General features: G+C 43.9%; 1 protein-coding gene across 2 annotated transcripts in view; it reads left to right on the forward strand.

The window, feature by feature from the left end:
* LOC138266166 (SEC14-like protein 2) overlaps positions 1-23,370 on the forward strand; it is a 212,973-nt gene extending 189,603 nt beyond the window's left edge. For both annotated transcript variants that reach the window (XM_069214635.1, XM_069214636.1), the window contains 2 exons: positions 3,437-3,606; positions 16,630-23,370. In XM_069214635.1, coding sequence (XP_069070736.1) covers positions 3,437-3,606; positions 16,630-16,784 — 325 coding nt within the window. In that variant the 3' untranslated portion in view covers positions 16,785-23,370. The remainder of the gene's footprint in view (positions 1-3,436; positions 3,607-16,629) is intronic.
* The last annotated feature ends 373 nt before the right edge of the window (positions 23,371-23,743 follow it).

Consider the following 23,743-nt stretch of genomic DNA (forward strand, 5'->3'; position numbering starts at 1 on the left):
TGGCCCTCTTCTTCCTCCCTGCAAACACAGCTAGGACCCCTTCCCGGGCCTGCTACTACTGGGGAGACTGACCAGATCCAGACTGAAGGGCGATGTGCCCCTTTAGACCACATTGACCGTGCCTACAATTCCGCACTCTAGTAATCTTTTGACCAGTGGTCTTTTACTGCACACCAGTGCACTCCCCTGGAAATGATACCAGGACGCCTGGGTTGCTCTTAGTCCCCTTGCGCCCCCTCCCCCATATCCCCCCCCCCCCACTGATCGTCGGCATCATTCATTAAGGGGGAAAAGGGGAATGCGGGCCCAGATGACTGGCTACCGAATTACTGGGCACCCGGAACGGACATCGCAAGTTCACCTACTTTATTAGCAACTGCTCGTATCACCCCGTTGCCAATCTTCAGAGGTGACAAGTGGGTCTGGTGGGTCGGTAAGGAGCACCAAAGGACTGTACTACACAGGGCGTTGGTTGCCTCATTGCCTCCCACCAACCTACTGCTCACAGAAACTCCAGCATGGGTAGATAAGGAGGCACAGGCCCCCCCACCACCAGAGTTATCAGCCACTGACAGCACAAACATCCTGGTGACATGGTCACAGGTAGCTGCACTGATGTCCACTTTCCGTGATGCTAAACTGGCCAATCCTTGAAGCCATAACCAGACACCAGATAAGACTTGCAAAACAGCGTTGACGCTATGGATATTGAGGTGGGGCTCCTGAGGGAAGATCAAAAGAAATTGTCTTCTCGAGTCACGCAAACGGAGATCCAACTCAATGACATCTGCCCAGTGCTGTCTGATCTGGAGGGGCAAGTCAGATCCCTTACTACTAAGGTCAGGTAACCAGGCAGAAGATTTAGATCGGTATTCCTGAAGAAACAATCCCCGGATCATGGGATTCCTGAAAGGAGCAGAGGGAGCAGATCCTGTCCGATTTTTCGAAACAGGGCTGGCGCAGGTGGCGGGCTCAGAAGACTTATCACCTCATTACGTAGTAGAACGAGCGCATCGAGTGCCAACAACGAAACCCCCAGCAGGAGCAACCCCCAGGCCAGTAGTAGTCCGGTTAAAAAATTACAGGGACAAGGAGGCCGTACAGTGGGTGTCGCACAGACTGAGCCACTCATGTAAGAAAATATTCAATTTTGTTTATTCCCGGACTATACCCTTGTGGTGCAGCACTGCAGAACATCCTACCTGGGGGTTAAGAAGCATCTACAGCAGGCAGGCAGGCTTAAAATACTCTCTGCTCTTCCCAGCAAAACTTAAGGTTATGGTCAGTGAAACTAGCTACATCTTTACCGAGCCTGCTGATGCCTGGGACTAGGTGAAGCAGCATACATTACGGTGCCTCGACTCCCTCATAACTGTCTTCACACCCCCGCTCATGCAAGAAGAAACATTGAGGGAGAAGTCATAATAGGGGTGCAGAATTTGCCACACTACTGGGAGCGCCCACTCAAACGCAAGCAAGACAGGAACAGAAGCATGCGTTATCAGCCGCATCCACCTTACAGATGGACAAATGTTCTTCGCCCCCCCCCCCCGACCGCAGACAATCAGCTCACCAGACCAGAAAGTGCGACCCCATCAGAGATCCTACCGTATGTAACCCCGCAAACTGCTGACTCGCTGATATAATAACCTGTCTGACTCGTAAATGTTCTGTTCCTTTACCCATATGTATTTAGACCAGTCGCAACTCCATCTGCCCGTTGTCCTTCACTGACCATGGGCCTGGTACATTTTTAGCACACCAGTGATGATGACATCGAGGGCCTGGTAGTACGAGCTGTACAAGGTGTCGGCACAGCACTGGTACTGCATCAGTTTGCTCCATAATGCTGGCCACCCCCCACCCTACTCCTGGGCGACCATTGTTTATACCACAGAGCGAATAGGGGTACCCTGAGAAACCTGCTCCTAATGCACTTCGATTGGGGGATAGCTTGTTCACCAGTCCCCACTTGGTGCTTGCAACCTACAGCACTGGTGTTCATGGAGTACACACAAGCAGCTTTAACACACTCCCTAGCCGACAAATGGGGCACTTCAACTTCCAATACTGTGGACTGGGAGGCACTAAAGGTAGTGTTAAGGGTTCACTGCATCCAAACTTTGGTAGGGGTCAGAGCGGAACTACATAAAAATGTTCTCCAAACTCAAAATAAGCTTAGCCAACCAGAAAGTGTATTCCCACGTTCCATTGCGGTCAGACTTTGACTTGGTCCTGGACCAGCGCGACCAGATAGCTGCGATTGGTGTCTTTTAATTTTAGGCACTAGAAATCACATTTTTGCATTTAGGCCCCTATTTATACTTTTTTAGCACCGCATTTGTGTCGTTTATTGACGCAAAATCGGCGCAAACTTACAAAATACCATTGTATTAAGGCCCATATTTATACTTTTTTTAGCGCCGCATTTGCGTCGTTTTTTGGCGCAAAATCGGCTTTTAGCGCCGCATTTGCGTCGTTTTTGGACGCACAATCGGCGCAAACTTACAAAATACAATATTTTGTACGTTTGCGCTGATTTTGCGTAAAAAAAACTACGCAAATGCGGCGCTAAAAAAAAGTATAAATATGGGCCTTAATACAATGGTATTTTGTAAGTTTGCACCGATTTTGCGTCAAGTTTGCGCCGATTTTGCATCAAAAAACAACGCAAATGCGGCGCTAAAAAAAGTATAAATATGGGTCTTAATCATTCATATCTCCGGTTCTCTACATTGGATTTTTATTGTTCGGGTGTCATTTTAAAGATAAAAATATTCTCTCTTTTTATAAACTGATGTTGGATTTTGATTATGTGTTGTGTCTTACTTATTTACTGTTTTGATGATATTAAATGCTTTACACACGTCTCCTAAGTTAAGCCTCACTGCTTGTCAGCCATGCTACCAAGGGATGAGCAAGAATTAATTTACTGAGACTTGACTGGACCTTATTTGTGATTGTGGTGTTATTATTAGTTGTAGGTGCCTACCTGCACCTACTAATAAACCAGTGTCCAACAATTTGGCTTGCCCATATGTTTTTCTGTCACATGTGAGTTGTTGGCTTGCCTTGCACTAGGCTTTTGCTTCCCGGGTATGTTGCTCGTATGGTTTGACCAGCTGAGTCACCCCCACCACAAAACCATTGTTTTTCCATGCCCTAATATGTTGCTGTTCAGGATAAATTTGTTGGTGGAGTTTTACCCACTGTGTTGCTCTCTAATGGCTTGCCCCAGTGCTTATTTTCTTTTTTTTTTACCCATGTGAGAGTGGTTGTTTTTCTTTGGCCCATAGTGTTGATTCACAAAGCTTATGATATGGTTTTCCCAGGTGTATTCCTCTCCCTTATCACAGTTGTTAGTTTGTTTTTACCCTAGTATGTTGCTCCAAAATGTGGAATTAGTATGTCCCACCTATTTGTTCTCCTCCCTCAGGTGGCAGTTCATGTCAGACTCAGCAGACATTGGCTTTGGAGTCTTCAAGAAAACAAAGGCAGGCGAGCGTCAGAAAGCAGGAGATATGATTGAGGTGGTCACCACTGACCGGTACAATGCACATCTAGTACCAGAAGATGGCTCCCTCACCTGCACCAATCCTGGCTTTTGTGAGTTAATGCTGTTCCGCAATTTACTTTCAGCTTTTTATCACATGCATATGCACACCTTTCCTGTTTCTGAGAATCACAAAAACACTTAAGTGGAGTACTTTAACTTATCTCTGCCACTGGTAAATGACAGCCTCAGATGCTAGGCCATGTCTGGTCCGTAAGAGAACATAAGTATAAAACAGCCCTGGTCCTCTTCAAGGAAGAGATAGACTCACAGATGTGGTCCTTGTGCTCGCTGTGCCATAAGTCTGAGGTGTCACTTGGCTGACCAAGGTCGAAAGTTACATTTTATGTGCCTTATTTTAGAAAGGCCAGGAAGTGTATAACTTAGCAATGTAATTTACGTAAAAAGAAGGGAAAAATACATAAAGCCTCAAAGTAATTTGGAAGGAAGAAAAGAGACATTTAAAAAACATCCTTAACAAAGCCTTTCGATTTTCTTCTAAAGCGAATGAAAGGAAAGGTCTGGGTGGTGCCATCCTATAGGCTACTGTTCAGTTAGAATGACAATGGACACTGCACCTTTAAGGACACTGAGACCTCCAGTGTCCCATCATGCCCTGTAGGTGGCAGGTAATTCAGTTCTTTTTACGGCTCCTGCCGACAGGATCTTGGAGCACTGAGCTCACCCTTTTAATCCTTTTTCCTCACAAAAATCTTTCAGAACCTTTTAAAGACTGAGCATATTTTTCTTTTTCACAAAAGGGCCATCTCTCTTTGCAAAATACCCAGAATGTGGCAGAAAAATGGGTTAAACAGATCCCCACTGGATCTGTATCCTATGCCTAACAGAATCTCATAGTCCCAGAAGATGTTGTCACTGCAGCTTCCTTCTCAGTGTCCTTGCAAGAGTTTGAGATGTTTTGCCTGCATGGCCAAGAAGAAAGGCGAAAAAGGCAGGAATCCCTTTCTTCAGAAAGGTCTTAGGGGTGAGGAGAGGATGCTCCCTCTACCAGTGCTCCAGTCTCATCAGGAATCCTTCAGGGGAGATCCAAAGGGAGAAGTCAAAGTGAGAAACAACATCCCCCATTCGTCATCACGGACATTGCCATTGAGAAAAGGTAGAGCACCTTCATGATCACTCCCAAGAACTAGGCCACCACTGAGAATAAAAAGGCAATGCAAGGCACCTCTATGTACAGATCCTGCCGACCACACAAGTGCCCTGTGTATTCGTAGACACTCCTAAGAAACCCTAACATGTGCAGATGCTGCCAAGCACCCTGTGCGTGTGCAGACATGGCCAAGCACCCTCTTTATTCCGAAGCCTTCGGTATACTCTCTTGCAGGGCCATGCGCATCTTTAACTCCGACAACTTGAATATTATTCCTATTATGGGCAGATCATTGGCAATACTGTTCTTTTTCAGCTCCCTTGTACTTCCCTGACACCAGGAAGGGTAGGAAAGAAATGCTGCTCTGAGGTGTATTTTTAGGGCTGTGCATATTTCAATGCCTGCCTTTCAAAGCAGCAAAGGGGCACCGAAATATTGTTGGGTATAAGAAATGTAGCCATGTTATATTCCCTCTCAAGAAAGTAAAGGAAATGCATAAAAATACTCAAAATATTGTAAAGCAGGATCATTTCATACTCTAGTTACAGTCCTAGAGAATTTGGGAAAGTATATTTGACTGGACAAAAAATGATGTCTAATGATGCACATTATTCTCACATTCACTAGCAATCTTCCATAACGAATCTAAACGTTCCCCTGCTGCCCAAAGTAGTTAATACTTTGTGGGACATAAAAGCGTCCTGGTCATTTGTAATTCTTGAGGGATCCAACTATGAATATCAGATGGCTAATTGCGCACGAGTTGCTCCAATTTCCTTAGGTAGATTAAGTTAAAACTTAAATTACATCACAGTATTAATGTTATATCATGTAAAGTATGTTTCAAATCCACATGCTTAAATCATTCCCTATTGTTAAGGTAGGAGACCCACTGTGACCGTGATAGCTGTATGAATTCACAGTATGTTAACCAGTGCAACTCTTCTCATTGCACACCCACCTTACTGAAAAGAACCTGAACTCCAGTCAGCGATATGCGTGTCTGCTAATTCACACCTTCCAGAGGTAAACCCACCTTAGATTTCTAGCACATGTATGCACAAAGACTATAACTATAAGTGAGCCTCCTATAAGTGAAGGAGAAAAGATGGCATGTGAATCTATGAAAGATACCAATGCTTGAGCACTATAGCAACAGGTTATTAACTTGTGTGTTCTCCAGCATTAGATCTTTCATAGAGTCATTGGCTTGAGTCAGATTAACAAGCAGTACCAGGCACAACCAACATGAACTTTGCGGGCAGTGGCTAGATTAAGACAATAAACACCATATTGAAAAAGAGTATGAAGAACTGCTTGTCGTGCTGCTGTTTCACCATCTTATAGTGCTTCCAGAAAGAAATACTTTTCTCCAGCACTGTGACCCTTATTATGAGTCTGGCGGTCCTGGGACTGCCAGACTCGCCGTGGCGGTTGGACCGCCACAGTCCGACCGCCGGCACTGCCAGGTTGCCGGCGGTCAACAGCCTGGCAGTGCTGGCGGTTCCACCGCCATGCAAAGGCTGGCGAGAGGTGGTGCTGGGGGCCCCATGGTACTTGGCATGGGCAGTGCAGGGACCCCCATGGACAGCCCCATTGTGCTTTTCACTGCCTTAATTACAGGCAGTGAAAAGTGCAACGGGTGCTATCGCACCCGATGCACTGCAACATTGCCACTGGCTCATTTACGAGCTGGCTTCAATGTTGTGGCCTGTTTCCAGCTGAGCCAGGGGGCTGAAATGCTGTTTCTGCCCACTGGCCCAGCAAGAAACTCATAAAAGGACCAGTGGGTGGAAAACTAGAGTGCCAGTTTTCCATCCTAAAGAGTTTGGCGGGCGGCCTCTGCTGCCTACCAAACTCAAAATGAGAGCCTGAATCCTTTATATATTCACATGCTTGAATACTTCCCTGACTTTAGGCTGGAAATCTCAAGTACATTTATATAGCAGTAAACAGTGTAAATACATACAACACACAATCTATGATGCAAAATGCCTAAAACAACATAGTATCTTTAGCAGCACATCCACCTTATTTAAAATAACCCAAACTGCACGCTGTTTGTGAGAGGGTCCGCTGACAGAGTTCTGATCTGATTCTTCAGTGACCCTGAAATTGTTATTATTTTGGTTTGCCGTGGGTTTCAACCAGCCTTATGTTCAGCACTGAGGTACTGTGTGTTGTTTAAGAGAAGTTTACTATTTTCTGGACTAGGGAGACCTGTCCTGACAATCAACTGTCACCACCTGTCCCAATGGCTGTCAGAGAAAAGAAGTATCTATTTAAACCCTGTTCATCTTGTGATAACAAGAAGGTTTACACAAATGATCCACAGTCTCAGTGGATATATTGCCTTTATCCACTTAATAAGGTGTCAGAGTGTGATGTTTGTAAGATTTTTCAACTAAAACTCTTACGGACAGAGAAAGGAGGTTGGTATATTCCTTATGGACAAAGAGAATTTGTCCATAAGGAGATGTTCCTTTTTCAGTGGAAGATTCGATGAAAAGTTCCCTTCCACGAAGGCAGCACACAAGAGAAGACTTGACCAGTTTCCTGAGTATGATTTATTTGGTACAGTGCTTGCAGCAACCTCTTTGGGAATTTGCAGGATAAGCATACCTCTAGACTTTATAGAAGCGCTCACCCTGTAGTAAAAAATAAGAAATCTTCAAAAGATTTATCTTGAAAGGGTTTGTCGACAACAATGACTTCTGAACCGTTGTTGACGATGAGAACTTTGTTGATGAGACCGTAGACGACAGCCATACCGTCGACGATGACCATCCTGTCGATCACCATCCCACCAGCTTACAGTTGGCGGCTACCCTTATGTCGACGATGATGACCATGCCTTCAATGAGGATTCTTCTGTCGACATTGTCAACGACTGTCGACAGCAGAATCACTGTCAACCAGTATACCATCGACCACTACTCTGTCAGCAGTGAATTTAAGAGGAGATGATTTTCACCATTAAGTGACAAGTTTACCTCCAGCTCAAATAATGCAGTCAGATCAAGAGGAGAATGCTAGTGATTATGCCTTCATGATGGCTTACAGCCCAGTTCAGTTGGATGTAAGGCATGTCCCAGATTTTGGAGAAGAAATGGAGGATGATGAGTCCTAAAATGAATTTGTTTACTAGTAAGATTATTAGTCTCAAACTACTCAAAATATTATGTGAGAGAAACCACCAAAATATTATAGGGAAACAGGTGTGGTTCAAGTGTCAATAGCCTTTTTATCAACATTGCAACAGATGATGGATAGTTTCATTAAGTTATTACCACAGCATCAAGCAGATGATCCTAAAATGGTGTTACCTGCTACACCCATTCTCCCACCCCTTCCATCTGCTTCTTTGCCGGTTTCACCTCCTTACCAACTATTGCTGCTGCCTCCTCCTCGACTGCTGAAGGGAACCATATTCTAGATCTGTTCACAGACAGGACATGAATAATGTTAGCTCTAATGATTTAGGGGTTCATTCTAACCCTGGGGGTCGGCGACCGTCAGGGCTAAAATGACGGAAGCACCGCCAACAGGCTGGCGGTGCTTCCCAGCCCATTCTGACCGCGGCGGTAAAGCTGCGGTCAGAAAAGGGGATCCAACGGTTTCCCGCCGGCTTTCCCCTTGCTGGGCTGAATCTCCATGGCGGTTGGAGATTCCATGGCGGTTGGAGATTCCGACCGCCTTCCCGCCATCCTGTTCCTGGCGGTTTTTACTGCCAGGAACAGGATGGCGGGAACGGGTGTCGTGGGGCCCCTGCACTGCCCATGCCGCTGGCATGGGCAGTGCAGGTGCCCCCTAACAGGGTCCCAGCAGGATTTTCACTGTCTGCTTACTAGACAGTGAAAATCGCGACGGGTGCAACTGCACCCGTCGCACCCCTGCAACACCGCCGGCTCCATTCGGAGCCGGCTTCAATGTTGCAGGGCATTTCCCGCTGGGCCGGCGGGCGCCCGCCGGCCCAGCGGGAAAGCCAGAATGGCCTCCGGTCTTTTGACCGTGGATCGGCCAAGTGGCGGTTCCCGCTTGGTGGCCGGCGCCCGCCGCCCGCCAAGGTAGGAATGAGCCCCTTAGTATATTTGGATATGGATTTGAGAATGGTGAACTGCCACAAGACACTGGAGGACGGAATGAATGCAGAGGGAAATTCATTATCCCAAGTGGAAATGATGGCCCGAATTCACAGGATTCTACAATGACATCTCTAAATGTAATTTATTAATAGAAAGAGCTACCTAGAAATTCAACCCACAAATGACGTCTTTAGATCAACCATGTTTTTTTATGACTTTAAAGAGCATCCTTGCAAGTCTGTTAAAACTATGCCCATTCTTGATTATGTCTGGTTGGAAGGATTACAGTTAATGAAGACACTGGCTACAATTCCAGGGGTGATGCCTAGTTTGAGAAAAAATATAAGGCTCTGCGTTTGGCTCCTGCTTGTGTCACTGGTCGTACAAAACCAGATTCAGTCTTTTCTTCAGCAACTCAGAGAAGAACCAGGATCCCATTAACACCAACCATCTGGTCCTCCAGACAAGAATAGCACATACATTGATAATCTGGGCTGAAGATTTTTTTCAATGGCAGCAACCTCAATAGAAATAACCAGTGCCCTGGCAAATTTAGGTCGTAATGATCGCCACGTGAGATGGCATTGCTCTTTTGCTGAAACTCATTCCTGGAGATAAGAGGTAAACAGCGAGAACAATCTTAAAAGGAGGGGAGATTACCTCTTCCTTTATTATTGACACAGCAATGTATGTCTCGAACACAGGGTTTTTCCAACTGGCAGTACGTACTGTACTAAGAAGACAAGACTTGTTAAAGTCTACAGCCTTCCCGATTGATGTCCAATCTAAGATTCTGCATATGCTTTTTGATGGCCTCATGTGGATGAGGCTTTGCAAGGTCTTAAAACTGTCATTTTCACCACAAAGGCATGATACTTTTGCAGTATCCTAGATTTGGGATGTCTAATATTCATGGCTCAAGAAGATCACAAAATTTCAGACGAGGATTCAGTCAACATGGAGGTCAGAGATGTTCATATAACCCTCAAAGACAGCCTGGATACGATCAAGGATACTTCTTCAATCGAAACCGAAGACAGTCTTACAATCAGAAAAGAGCTTGACTCCTAGCGTGTACCACCTTTTCCATCAGGTCCTCAGAAGTTGGGGGAGGAATAGTCCCTTTTGCTCCCACATGGAAGAATATAACATCAGACAAATAGGTGAAACAAATTGTCCAATTAGGATATATGTTCATCCAGAGACACCCAGTTTGTCCACAAACAAAGGAACATAATCTTCATTTGAAGGAGCTTCAAATGGAAATTCTTAAGTATCTTTTCAAAGGAGCTGTAAAAATTGTTCACAAATCAAAAGGAGCCAGGTATTTTATTCTATGTTCTTGCAAATCAAAAAGACAGGTCAAAGGAGACCAATACTGGATCTGAGACAGCTGATCAAGTATCTAAAGAAACAGTCACTTTGGATGATTACTTTAGAAGAAGTCCTCCTAGTGATGCAGGAAGGGTATTTTATGACATCTCTGGACCTTTGCATTCATTGAAAACACAGAAAGTACCTTCCATTCTCAGTAGCGGGCAGAATTACCAGTTCAAGGCGCTTCCTTTTGGACTCAAATCATCACTTCAATTGTTCACCAAAGGTCTCACCTCAGTTGCTGCTTTTTTCAGGCGTGGTCACCAGGTGTTCCCATACCTAGATGACTGGCTATTCAAAGCGCAATCCAGGGAAGAAGCAAGGGGTTCTTTGGAAAAGAGAGATACAAGCTTTCAGGGATTGTGTCTCACTTTGAACAGAGAAAAAGTTATTGATGGAACCCCAGACAAAGATCAACTTTCTGGGAATGATACTCAACACACAGTTGTGAAAAACTTTTCTCTCAGCAAAAAGGGTGAGAAAGTTGCAGACAGAGGTAAAGACTATTGCTGGAAAACAATCAATCACAGTGAAACAATACAAGTCCCTCTTGGGCTTGGTGGCATCATGTATAAGTCTCATTTCGTTTTGTGACTTCATGTGAGGCCTGTCTAGCAAGAAGTGGAATTGCAGAGGAAACCGATACAAGGCTAATGGAAAGATGTAGTCTTTATCAAAAGGCACCGGAAGCAAGCTTTAATGTGATATAAGATCTTAGCCTGAATGCAGGTCTTTCTTTTCTGCTGATTACAGAAAGGTTAAAACTTGATATGGATGCCTCCATAGTCAGATGGGGAGCTCACCTGCAAGAACTTTTAACCAGAGGGTCCTGATCAGTTGCAGAGAAGAGGTTCCACGTCAATGTGTTGGAACTCCGCTTCATACAACTAAGTTCACAAGCTTCCCTCCCCAGATTGTCAGGTCTTCCAGTCCTAGTCAGAACAGACAACACAACAGCCATGTTCTACATAGCCAAGCAAGGAGGAACATGATCCAAACTCCTTTCAGAAGAGGCTCAGCTGGTGTGAAACTGGGCCATTTCACACAGGATAGACATCGCTGTGAAACAGCTGCCAGAACATCCAGCAGATGCACTCCGTTGGCAAGTGTATGATTGTCACGAGTGAGAACTAAAACAGAAACCACTGGATTACATTTCCAGTCAGTGAGGTCACCCCACAATCAATCTGTGTGCCACTCCAAACAAGAAATGTGTGTGCATTGCATGCAGGTTCTGGCATCCAGAGACGACGGGCAGTGCTTTTTCAGTCGGTTTGTCCAAGATATTTGCCTACACCTTTCCTCCTTTCCCTCTGGTCCCCAGGGTGTTGAAGAAGACGAAGATAGATCATTACACTCTGATCCTTATTGCACCAGAGTGGCCTCGCCAGTGTTGGTACAGCGACCTACTACAGTTATCAGCATGTCCATCCATTCCTCTGAAGGTGCATCCCAGGATACTTTACAGATACCATGGAGAGATTCTCCACCATGAACCCAAGATGCTGAAGCGGACAGCATGGGACCTTACCACCTAGAATTGGGCTGTTTAGATCTACCCCCAGAATGTATACATATTTTGGTGCAGGCTCGAGCTCCACCGACTAATAAGACTTACAATGGTAAATGGAAGTGTTTCTGTGTCTGCAGAAACAATGGTCATCATCCACTTCAAAGAAAACCTATTCAGATCCTTTCATGTTTGATCAATATTCTTCAGTCAGGATCCAGCTTGCTGCAATCTCGAGATTTATAAGAACTGATACGTCAATTTTTACTCTTTTTATTTTCCCAAAGGATCATTAAACAGATAATGAAAGGGCTCTTTAGAACATTTCCACGTCATCATCATCCTGTGATTCATTGGGAACTTTCTACACTCCTCAGTCAGCTGAAGCTACCTTCTTTTGAGCCAATAATTTGGCAGACTTAAAATGTGTCTCTTGGAAAACAACACTTCTCTTAGCTCTATCATCTGCCAGGAGAGTAGCAGAGATTCAAACATTCACTATCATGGAGCCTTTTCTCAAGTTCAAGAAGGACAGGGTAATTCTCAGAACCAACACTAAATTCATTCCAAAGGTTCCAACTGACTTTCACCTAAATGAACCTGTCATTCTTAGACTTTTATTTAAAAATTCATCTTTAACAGCAGAAAGATTGTTGCATTCTTTGAATTTATGTAGGTATCTCAAATTCTGTATAGATATGACAAAGGACATGCGCACATCAGACCATCTGTTTGTCGTTTCATCAGTCACAAAATGGTGTAGCCTTGTCCAAACAGGGAATAGTTTGTTGGCTCTCAGCCTGCATCGCTTTTTCACATGCCAAACATCCTCTCCACAGAAATGTGAAGGCGGGTTCTACCAGGGGCATGGCTTCAACTGCGGTTTTCTATGCTGAGGTGCCCCTGAAGGACATCTGCCATTCACCCACCTGGAGGAGCAGACATATGTTCACGAAACTAGATGTGGATGTAGAAGCTGACACTGCAGTGGGACGGACAAGCAGTCCTGAGAAACCTTTTTAGTTAAAGGTGACCCTGCTTCTCGCTTTGTTGTATTTTATAATCTGTACTGCTTGCTATTCTGATTCAAGCATGCAAATATATAAAAGAGTCCTTGTTGGAGAAGAAATTAGTTACTCACCAGTAACTCCAGTTCTCCAACATTGATATCTTCTATAAATTCACATGCAACCCTCCCTCCTTCCCGGTCAGAGGCATATCGTACTTTAGTCTCACACTTTTGCTTTGAAATCTGAGCTTTGGTGGCCTCTAGGGTAGTAGGAATGCTTAAACTTCAACCTCATTGCCTGAAATTTGGATTATTTCAAATGATGTGGATGTGCTATTAAAGATACTAAACTGCTTAAGGCCTAAGGCCCTCTTCTAATGTCCATTGCATCCTGTTTGTTTTTACACTGTTTACTGCATATTAATGTACGGGGGTTCCCTGCAGAACAACAGAGAGTGATTCAAACGTGAATATATAAAATACATCAACCTTGAAGATCTAGAGTTACAGGTAAGTAATTTCTTCCATGTCACAGCTGGACAAGTGTTAGACAGAGGCACTCCTGTGTAGAGACCTGGTGATGCTGCTGCACTTTAACAAAATGTGCTGTGACGGATCTAGCCCTTGCCTGTGCAAGTCCGCAGAAATGTCTTGCCTCCAAAATGCACTGTATTCAGGAGTCACAGTGATGGGTTCAGCAACCCCAACGTACTATGATGAAATACTTGGACTTTTGACCATGACTAAAACATCTCTTCTAGCTTTTGCTACTGCATCTGCTTCACAGTACAAAGACCTCAAGCTAAGGGAACAGTAGCACATAGCTATTTGATAGCCTCCTATACTTTCGATATTAGTTGTTTTCCTTAATGAACTCCATTTAGTAGTCCGCTATAAGTGTATTTAGGCCCCCCAGAGACACATTCAACCACATCTAGACACTCATTCCCTCAAGCCCAAGGGCGACCTGCACCACCATTTCTAGGGGTTCTGAAGGGGTACAACTTTGAGAGGAGTAGAGAAACCGTAAATAAAGGCAAGATGGGAAAAAGAGAATTGGAAAAGTAACAGGATAACCACAACAGGTGGGACTGAAAAGAGACAGAGAATGAGGTGGAGGTTAGGAAAATAACCTAGGTAGAACAGTTCAATTGCAGGTCCATATGTGGGAATTGTGGTTCCAGCAGCAGGCAACTTTACCCAAAGTTCACTTCTCAGGTCAGTAAACATCGTTGAGGCCAACAGAGACTGGGAAAGGGCCTCTAAGCTCTTTCACCTCAAGCAGATCGCGGAGTTCACAATGAGTCAAGATGCTTCATATAAAGGTCGACTAAGCAGATGCTTTACAGTTGGGAGGCGCCATACTCTGCAATGAGTTCAAGAGACCACAGGTGTCAAGCACACTCTACAACAGGCCCTCTTAACCAATTGTGGGACAGAGAATCCTCAACCGGATATCCGTTGCTTCATATTCACAATGAAGTAGCAGGAGCTGTCTACTCCTTTTCTCCATTATCTTGAAGGTGTCATGAACGAAATAAACAGAGCTGCTTTAAAAAAAATATTCCCTTCACTTCAAAAAAAATATTCCCTCTACTCACTGCTGCTTTACTTCTGTTTTCAAGATAAGTTTTAATGGCAGACCTGATCCCTTCTTCTCTGTTGAAGGATTGGCAGTATTAAAGCAGAAGCATCTCCGCCTTATTGCTGAAAACAGGTCCTCAACGGGTATCCCCAGTTCTGCTGTTATCCAAGCGGACAGAAAGTCACATAGGTCTGAGTCCTCGTATTCTTGAGGGTTCTGCAACATAGGGCCATATTTATCAAGCCTTCTTGCACCCCCTTAATATTGTTTTGAAGCTTTTTTTCCTGTTGTCAGGAGTGGACTGGGTGGGCTTCTCTACCTTCTACACTTTACCTTCCAGTGCCTGTACGATGCTCCAAGGCACATAACATTTTGAATTGAAAGACAAGATGTATTTGTCTATTCTCTGGCAGCTTTCGGTAATTGAAGAGTCAGAACCATCTGAAAAGTATTCTTCAAGAGATTCCAGTCAAAAGTTGTAGTTCTCTTCCAGGGGATCCTCATCAATAGTCCTAAGCAGTGAATAGTGCCACCAACGCACAGGGACCCCTGAGAACTTATAAAATACATGTATGTCTACATACGTCGATCTGAAAAATTATTTACACTCACAGTTGCAGCCTATAAGCAGGCTAAGAAGTCCAAATTGTATTTTCCTTTTAAAAAAAGAAACATTTACTTTTATATAGGTCAATATAAAGTGTAAGTGAACGCAGTAATTCTCTCACAAACCTTCCATTAAAAGGGAAAAACATGAAGAACAGATTAGCGAGTAGGCTGCAAGGAATACATTCAGCTTATACAATTGGGACTTTGCTTTTAAGGACCTCACAGTACCCTCAGTATCCCATCATTCCCCACAGGTGACAGTTCGGTGAGGTCATTTTTACAGTACAGTAGAGTACTGTAGTATTTTTGTCCAGGGAGGAGGGACGGTTGCTTATGACTTTGATGTAGATATCCCTGGAAGAGAACTCTGATTACAGGTGAGTAACATTTCCTTCTCTTCCAGTGGATGCCCATCAGTAGTCATAAGCACTGCATAGAATAGCAAGCCCAATCTCTCAAAGAGCGAACAAGAAACAGACAATCCCTATAATTACCCAAAAAAATTCCTCAATGATGCCTGCGCTACTTGTGTATTTTCCCTGGAGTCTGAATCTAGACAATAATGTCTAGTAAAAGTATAGATAGACCTCCAGGTCACAGCTTTGCAAATCGCTGCAATAGGGACATTTCTAAGAAGGGCTATAGTAGCTGCTTTACCTCGAGTAGAATGAGGTTTTGGTCTACTCAGTAAGGGTTTATTTGCTAATTGATATGCAAATACTCTACACTACAAGAAACTATCCATCATGATATGGATTGTCTTGCAGAAGGCAAACCAGTACTTACTGGTCCATAATTTATGAAAAGCCTATCTGATTTTCTTATTTCTCTAGTTTTGTCCAAGTAGACTTTCAGCACCCTTGATACATCAGGAGACTGGAGAGATCCCCCTGCCCAAGTTGAAGGGTTTGAAAAAAAAAATGTAGGCAGAGAAATTATTTGATTAATGTGGAAATCGGAGATTACTTAAGGGAGAAAAGCAGGACGAGTTCTCATTACAACTCTGTTATTGTGAAATAATGTATATGATTCATTTGCACACCGGGCTTGGATTTCAAGCAAGGGAGTGGCTAGTGCTCTTTTTTCCTGTTAGACCAGAAAGAAGGGTGGAATCAGTCAAGCAAAGGCATTAGAAAAGCAATGTTGCATTTGCCTCCAATGTACAAGCAAGGTGATGATGGTTATAGCTAATTAGTTCTCAATTACGAATGAAGGCACTTACTCTTGAATATCACACCTACAAGTTGAAAGAGAAATTATGTGACGCCTGCACAGCTTAGCAGCAGTTAAGGCCTTTGATGTCTCAGACTACATAATGCAAGCTACGAGGGGGTAAATAGCTACAAAGGAGAAAAGTGACATGCTTAACTTTTGAGAAGAGGCAAGTGAATGAGATCAGCTTGGAGGAGGAGTCCTGTGGATGAACGTTTGCCTAGACAGAGAGACATGATGAGACTGACACTGAGAAGGGAGCATGTGGTGAGGGTTTGTCTGAAGATAAATGGTGAGACTGAATGTGAAGAGGGGAGGTAGGTGGTGATATTTTGCCTAAAAAGGTAACATAGTGAGATTGAGTCAAAGGAGAATGCAGATTGTGAGAATGGCTCAGTAATATTCAAATGATGATATTGTGAATGGTGTGGGGGGTGTTTAAAGGCAAGCTTTGGTCTGTTGGGAAGACTACTCATGTGAGTGCAGACAGATGACCTAGAAAATGTGGTAAATGAGGGTTGATGAGCACATGGGGATCTTGTAGTGTCTGTTTCTTATTATTCTGTGTTTTATTGCAGATGTCTTACGTTTCGACAACACCTACAGCTATCTACACTCCAAGAAGATAAGCTACACTGTAGAGGTGCTATTACCAGACCGAAGCTCGGAGGACAGCATCCGGAACCTAGGGAATCAGATGGAAAGAGCTCTTAGCATTACTGAACAATCCTAAATGAACCTCCTGGTAGTGTGTCTCAGCAGGGGGGCTCAAAGATCCTGACCCTCTGGTCTTGTGGGTTTCTCAGCCTTTGCAGTGGCAGTGATTGCTCATATCTGTCACTCACCCATCCTGATTTTCTTTCATGTTTACCCCAAGGTGCTTCTGATCTGCTTTCATTACAGTGCATTATTTTTGTGTGCACTCTCATTCTCACCCCGGCCTGTCTTATTCCCATCACTCAGAGCCACAAGGCCTCTTCGAGGCCTACTACTCAGTTGCCAGAGGGCTCTCCCATTGCCACCACTATTCCCTTCCAGACCTCTCCTGTTTCCATTACTCAGCTCAGCTGGTCCTCGCTTGTTCCCACCCTTCAGCTCTCTTATGCTTCTGCCATTACTACTGATAATATCTTCCAGACTTATTCCATGAATACACAACAGCTCTCATCAGTCTCTTAGGTTACAACCTATAGCTCAAACAAATCTCTCTTATTCTCACTGTTCAGTGATCCGAAGTCCCACTCAACTCCCCAAGATCCCGCTCATTCTCACGGCGGTCCTCTGAGTTGCTCAACTCTCCCAAGTCTTTTCTGTTGCCATCTCTCATACCTCACATATCTCTTGTCATTTCCACCCATCAGTACACATAAGCCTCTCGAATTCATACCTTTCAGCTCTTCAACGCTCTTAACATTCCCATCTCTCAGCTTTTCAAAGCCTAATTCCCACTGTTCAGTTCTGTGAGGTCTCTTCCATTCATAACCTCATATCTTGTGGCCCACCTCGTTTGCTTCTGCTTTGTTTCCGTCACCTCGCTCACGCCATTTCCTCTAATGGTTTCTCATAAGCTCTATCTTTCCTGTCTTCTCTCTCTGGCATTCTTCTGTTTAGGCTTCTCACCAGCTGAGCTGTTCTTTCAAAGACCCCTACTATTCCTATCATACTACTCTGTCTAGGGAACTCACTCACTCTGCCCTGCTATCCTGGGTTCTCTCACTGCCCACCTGGGCGCTCACTCTTGTTCACCACAATCCCGCCCTGTGTACTCATTTACAATCCGTTTTGTTTGCCCTTCCCCTCCCTCAGGCAGCCCTGCGGTCACTGACACAGGTCCACTAGTCAGGTTTCCCTTGATGATCTCCTCTGGCTCTCATGCTTACTGCTATCCTGTGCCTCTCAGTAACACCGCTATGTTGTTCCTTCCGGCTCTCACTGGTAGACCACGATCTTCTTAGATCTGTAACTCCCTTTACTTTGTTCTCCCAGTCTTTCTCATCCCAGACCATCTTGTTCCTCCCACAGCATCCTGTGCGATCCTGAGTACTGCTTCCCTTCTTTTCCAGAAGTAGATTTGTTATCATTTATCCAAGAATAGATTATACAAGAACAGTTTGCTTCTCATTAAGCTATGCTTTGTCTGACGTTGTTAGGACAAAAAGGCCTGTTTTGAACATCATAAGGTTTCCGGGTCGCTGTAGCAAAGATTTTGGACCCTCATCCTGGCCCTGTTAATTCACCACCCATCCAGGTTCTGAGCTGTCAGTCTGCTGGTTAAGAGACTTCTGATTTGGTGAAACATGAACATTCACAGACCATCTCCTGTTTCTATGCTGCTGCTTCCTCCGTTAGGGGGTCAACAATCCTCCTCTGATCTTTTGAAACCACGGAAGACTGGATTCTGCACTTGGCCACCTGGAGGCTGCAGTCCGCTTATTCCTAGTACGGGATGTGGTTTCCACCTCCAGAGATCCTAGCTTGTGGGAGTGTAATCTACTGAAGGGTGTGAGTGAAAGAGCCGGAGAAAAAGACAATCCATAGTCTGAATTTGACTTTTTTTTTTCTTTTGCTGGTGTGAGATTGGCTTTAGGTGATACTCCCATCTGTGAAGTACAACAACTGCAATGGAAGAGATGGTAGCATGCGGTGGGGTAGAGGAAGGTAGATGCATATATTTCTGATAATTCTCCCATGTCGTACATACCTAGCCCTTGCCTATTTTAGCCCTTCTGAGGACTGTTATTGAAGCTGATGTGACTTTATGAGGATCAACTACCAGACTAGCAAAAACAACCAAACTGATCACAAAGTCACCCGCTGCCCACTCAAATGAAGGGACAAGAGGGCATGCTTTACTTGGGGGTGAAAATGAGTGAGGGGTATAGTAGGAGGGCACAGTCCCTCGATGTTTCAGTGAAGAAGACAAATTGCTTCTGAGTGGACCAGTGGGCCAGAGTGACTGGAAAGTGCAAAGTGCATCTCTCCATTGTGCTGTGGAGGTCCTTCTTTGTGCCTTTACGTGTCAGACAGGGTTGTTTGAAAAAACATTTTAAACTTTTTAGAAGTCTTAGTTCTTAACCCAAAGGCAAAATCCACAGTGGGAAAGCATTCATCACAGTGAATATGTAGTACTGACCAAAGATGAACATCAGTTTAAAAAAAGAAACCTCTTACGTCATGCAGACCCCTAAAATATGACAAGGAAAGCATAAAGCAAATTATTACAGAATAAAACAAGAAAGTTATTACCTTAATGGACAATAGTAAAAACTACAACAGAAATCAATATATATAAAAAATCGTCAAATCCAAATTATCAAAATTCAAAGCAATCAGTTTGGAGAGCACAGCTTCCAGAACACATTTGGTGGTAATAAATATATGAATTAATTTGCCATGCAGTTAAATCATTGAATACGTATTTGTCCCGAAAGTTATAGTTGATGTTTCAGCAGACCACTGATTCAGTCCGATCTCTGCTTTTCGTGCAACCCAGACTGGAAAAAAGCTTTGGATTCGTGAGGTGAAAGGGGAGGATATTCCTGCCACATAACAATCTTTAAGAAACAAATTCGAATTAGTCCGTACGAATACATATGCAAGCAATGCGCCACCAGTAAATGAGGAGATAAAGTGTCCGTTTCTAGCCTGACTGCTTTGTCACCAGATGATGAGTGGGGAGCAAGAACATAGATTAATGCGCTCCAGGAGACTACAACTTAAAATATCGTAAACGATTACTAAATTGTTTCTTATGGCACGAGATAGGTACCAGTTTCATTTTCTGTGACTCCAAATGCCATGTGGGATTTCCTACACCAATAATGTATTTCTACTCGCGGGACACATTACTTTGTTTCCAGATTTTATGCCTTCTCTGGTAAGACAAGTCCTGAAAGTCTAGTCATGGATTATTACTTCTGTATGACATCAAAGGTTTTCCTATTTTGAAGTGACTTTCCTGATTTCTCACTACTGTTGGTTCATTGTGATGTATTCTTTGCACATTTGGATATTGGTCTTAGGTTTCCTATATATGGCATTATGTTAGCCATTGCCTCTGGTCTGTAATGGGCTTTATCCCTATAGGTTTTGTGGAATTAATTATTTGGCATGCATAACTATGGGGGATTCTCTGCTTTTATGCTCCTTGGTGGGTATCCTGTAATGAAACCACGCCGATATGAAAAAAGAATTTAGATACATTTCTGCAGTATTTTATCATTGTACATGATAGACAAAGACATCTCACCATTATGGCAAGGGCACTCCATTCCTAAACAGAACAGGAAATTACAAATCATCTTGCCAGAATCCAGGGATGGGAAATAGTTATGGCCAAACACAAATCATCCTGTACCTGTAATCCATGGACATGCTTGGTGCAACCCACCGTATACACCACACTCAGACAATGCCCCTGCTATAAGCCATGGGCACAATGGAAACTGCATGGTAACGCATAAGGCAGCTTCCTCCTCAACACCATTAGGCACATGGGATATCCTGTGGCCTGTAGCTCCACATGTCAACCTGCTTTTACACACCGTGGTACATAAAATACCATAGTAAATGATAGACAACCCTACCAAAGAAAATGATTGTGCCAAATCTGGTGTGAAAAGATCACCTATTGTTTCATCGTGCGTGGTGCTGAGGACTCTGTCACTGATCACACACGTTGCTGAAGGCTCTACTGTTGTTTCATCAGGCATGATGCTGAAAGTTTACCCATTGCTTCATTATACTTCTTTCTTAAGGTTCGATCCTTGTTCTATTACACCATCCTGAAGGCTCAAGCATTGTTTCATCTGTCTTATTGCTGAAGATCAAACCATTGTTTCAGTACACAGTCGTGAAGGTTCAACCATCGTTTCATGACACACGGCGCTGAATGTTCAACTATTGCTTCTCCTGGTGTTGATTTCTCAACTGTTGCTTCATTACATATGGTGCAGAAGGTTCAACTTAAGTTTTGTGACAAAATGAAAAAAAGTTTCAAAATTTGAGGAACCAAAAACCGCGCATTCAAGGAAAACACCATCGTCTATTGCAGACTTAGCTGTGACCGGCTGCACTGCTTGTGGGAGTGGGCACAAACATTGTTCAAGCATAATTGATTTGCTGTGTTATGTGTAATAACAGAACCGAGGCACCTCTCCTTCACAACTCAGGGAGTCCCAAGAACCTCTCCGCTTCCTCTGGTTTATATTATTTACAACAGCACTTTTTTTAGTTTCCCCCAGAAAATTGTTTGAAACAGCCTGAGTGTGTGCAGTTGTGGCAGGCTTGAGTGTGCGGTATGAAATGTGCCCGGGTGTACCATGAATGCTTACCATGAAGTATTTGAGTGTACTTCTCTGTACTGTAAAGCACGTGGCTAGCACACACCTTGGCGTGCTTTAATGCAGTAGGTCCCAAGGTATGGTCCAGGGACCCCCGGGGGCCGCCACTACTCAGAAAATTAAATCGTATTAACAGATTAGGTCTCCAGCTTTAAGTAATGACTCACTGTGGGGGTCACCGGATTCCAAAATTGATTCAGTGGGGTGTACAGAAGTCCAAAGGTTGGGAAGCACTGCTTTAATGCATGTACCTTGTGGCGAGTGTATGTATGTTATACTGTATATGATGAGTGTACTTTATTGTACAGCACATATAGGCAAGCAACACAGCACAAACCATAACCTGTGTGACTATAAAGTCTGCTCTATACTGTATAGCAGAATGCATAGCTCATTCAAGTTGCCTTACATTATTATTCCAAACCACGGTGAACTGAGTATCAGTAAGCACACAACGTCAGCATTCTAGTGCTGCAACAATAGACGACAGTGGAGACGTAAAATATAGAAGGAAACATAAAAACGTGTATAACCCAGAAACACTTATAGATATTCAGCGATGTATCACATTTGGAAACCTTGATTCCTGTTATAATTAAGTTGTGCTAGAAAAACCAGGTCCTACACAATGTGTGTACGTCTTTGGGTGTGTACTGTTTGGGATGCCAGCGTCTGCCGTGAGGAGTGCACCTTTTATCATGACTATGTTGCATGCGGTATGAGTCCTTTGCCGTGCTTATGTATGCCATATGGCATGTTCTCTGATGCATACCTGTGTGCCACGGGGTATGTGTTCTGTGGCATGCCAGGGAGTGCCATATGCCCCACATAAAGCCTCGGTGGTCTGTTTGGTATGTGGCTTATGGTGTATTTGTGTGTGCCATACAGTATATACTTCCTGTAGTTCCTTGGTGTGCCACATGGTAAATATTCTGTCTTGTCTGGATAGTCCACTTTGTGTGTGCTTGTAGCCCAGCGGGGTGTGCCATCTGATATTCCTGGGTGTGTTATACATTATATACACTGTGGCACGTTCTGTGTTTCGCCCTTTATGTGAACCATAGCGTGCTTGGTTCTCTCGTGTATGGTATGTGTGACTTTCTATGCCTGAGTGTGGCATATGTTGGTGGCATGTGGCAGGCATTGGTGTGCCATATGTGGTGTGATCATTGTAGCTTCAGGGAGTGCTGCAGGTTATGCACCTTGAAGTATGCCTGAGACTCTATAGAAAGTACACTTCGGAATTCTTGTGTATTGTAAATGTTCGGTGGTATGGCTCGGTATGTCACATGATGTGCCCATATGGCAAGCTTGAATGTACGACAGGATATGTTCCCTGTGTCATGCCTACATGTTCAATATGATGTGTTGATTGTGGCCTGCCCGAGTATCCGATGAATGGTATGCTCCCTGTGGCATGCCTGGGTGTTTTCTGCGCCCCTACAGACTTTGGAAAATTCCACGTCTGATCAGTCAATTTCTCCTTTCCCCGATTCAAATGTTTTTGGGTGGAATTCGGGGGTTCGTAGTGATGTTTCAAACAAGATTGTTTATACGACGCTGTAATTAGAACTTTAAAACTGATGAATTAATTTCAATGCTGAGTTTGATTATAGTAGTAGCAGTTGTGATGTCTACGGGGGCAAATGTTTACAGGTCTCTTAACGGGCGTGGACAGCAGGACTACACAAGGGGCTGTCCCAATACTGTCGGTATTGGATGTACCCGCTGCATGCCGTGTGGGGCCTTTAGCCACAAGGGGAAGATCGGTGCAAATATTTGCAGTTCCTGAAGCTGGTTGCAACAGGCACTGCTAAGCCCCGGCTGCCACGCCTCATGAACGCCCTCTCTATACCACCCAGTCCTCCCTGCTCAGAGGAGTCTAGGGACTATACAACCGTGATCTAAATGTCTACATTTATCCCAAGATTTCTTAGTGTTTCTGATCAATAGAAAATAAACTAATATTTAAAACTCTTCTTGCTTCTGCTCTCTTGCTTGAAGTTCAACTTGGTATTTTATACCCATTTCCCAAAAATCCACACTTATTACCCAGATCCAAGGAATTGTGGAGGTGAGAGGTTCCTTTGTCTCACAATCCAAACAGTTTACCCTATCATCGAAAGCTTGTGTTTATAAACATGAGAATATCTCGTCACATGCACAGGAGAGCATTTTCATTTTTTTGAAAATGTTCTCATGAGGTAAACATGCCTAAAAAGTCAATACTGAGTTGTATTCTGTTAAGTAAAGTTAAAGTGCAGCACCATTAAACATTAATTCTCTTTGTAAAAAATAAAAACGAAGTGGGAATGGTGCAAACTGGCATTATCTTTTACATCGGAGAATG

Source organism: Pleurodeles waltl, chromosome 11, assembly GCF_031143425.1.
Source record: "Pleurodeles waltl isolate 20211129_DDA chromosome 11, aPleWal1.hap1.20221129, whole genome shotgun sequence".
Taxonomy (NCBI): domain Eukaryota; kingdom Metazoa; phylum Chordata; class Amphibia; order Caudata; family Salamandridae; genus Pleurodeles; species Pleurodeles waltl.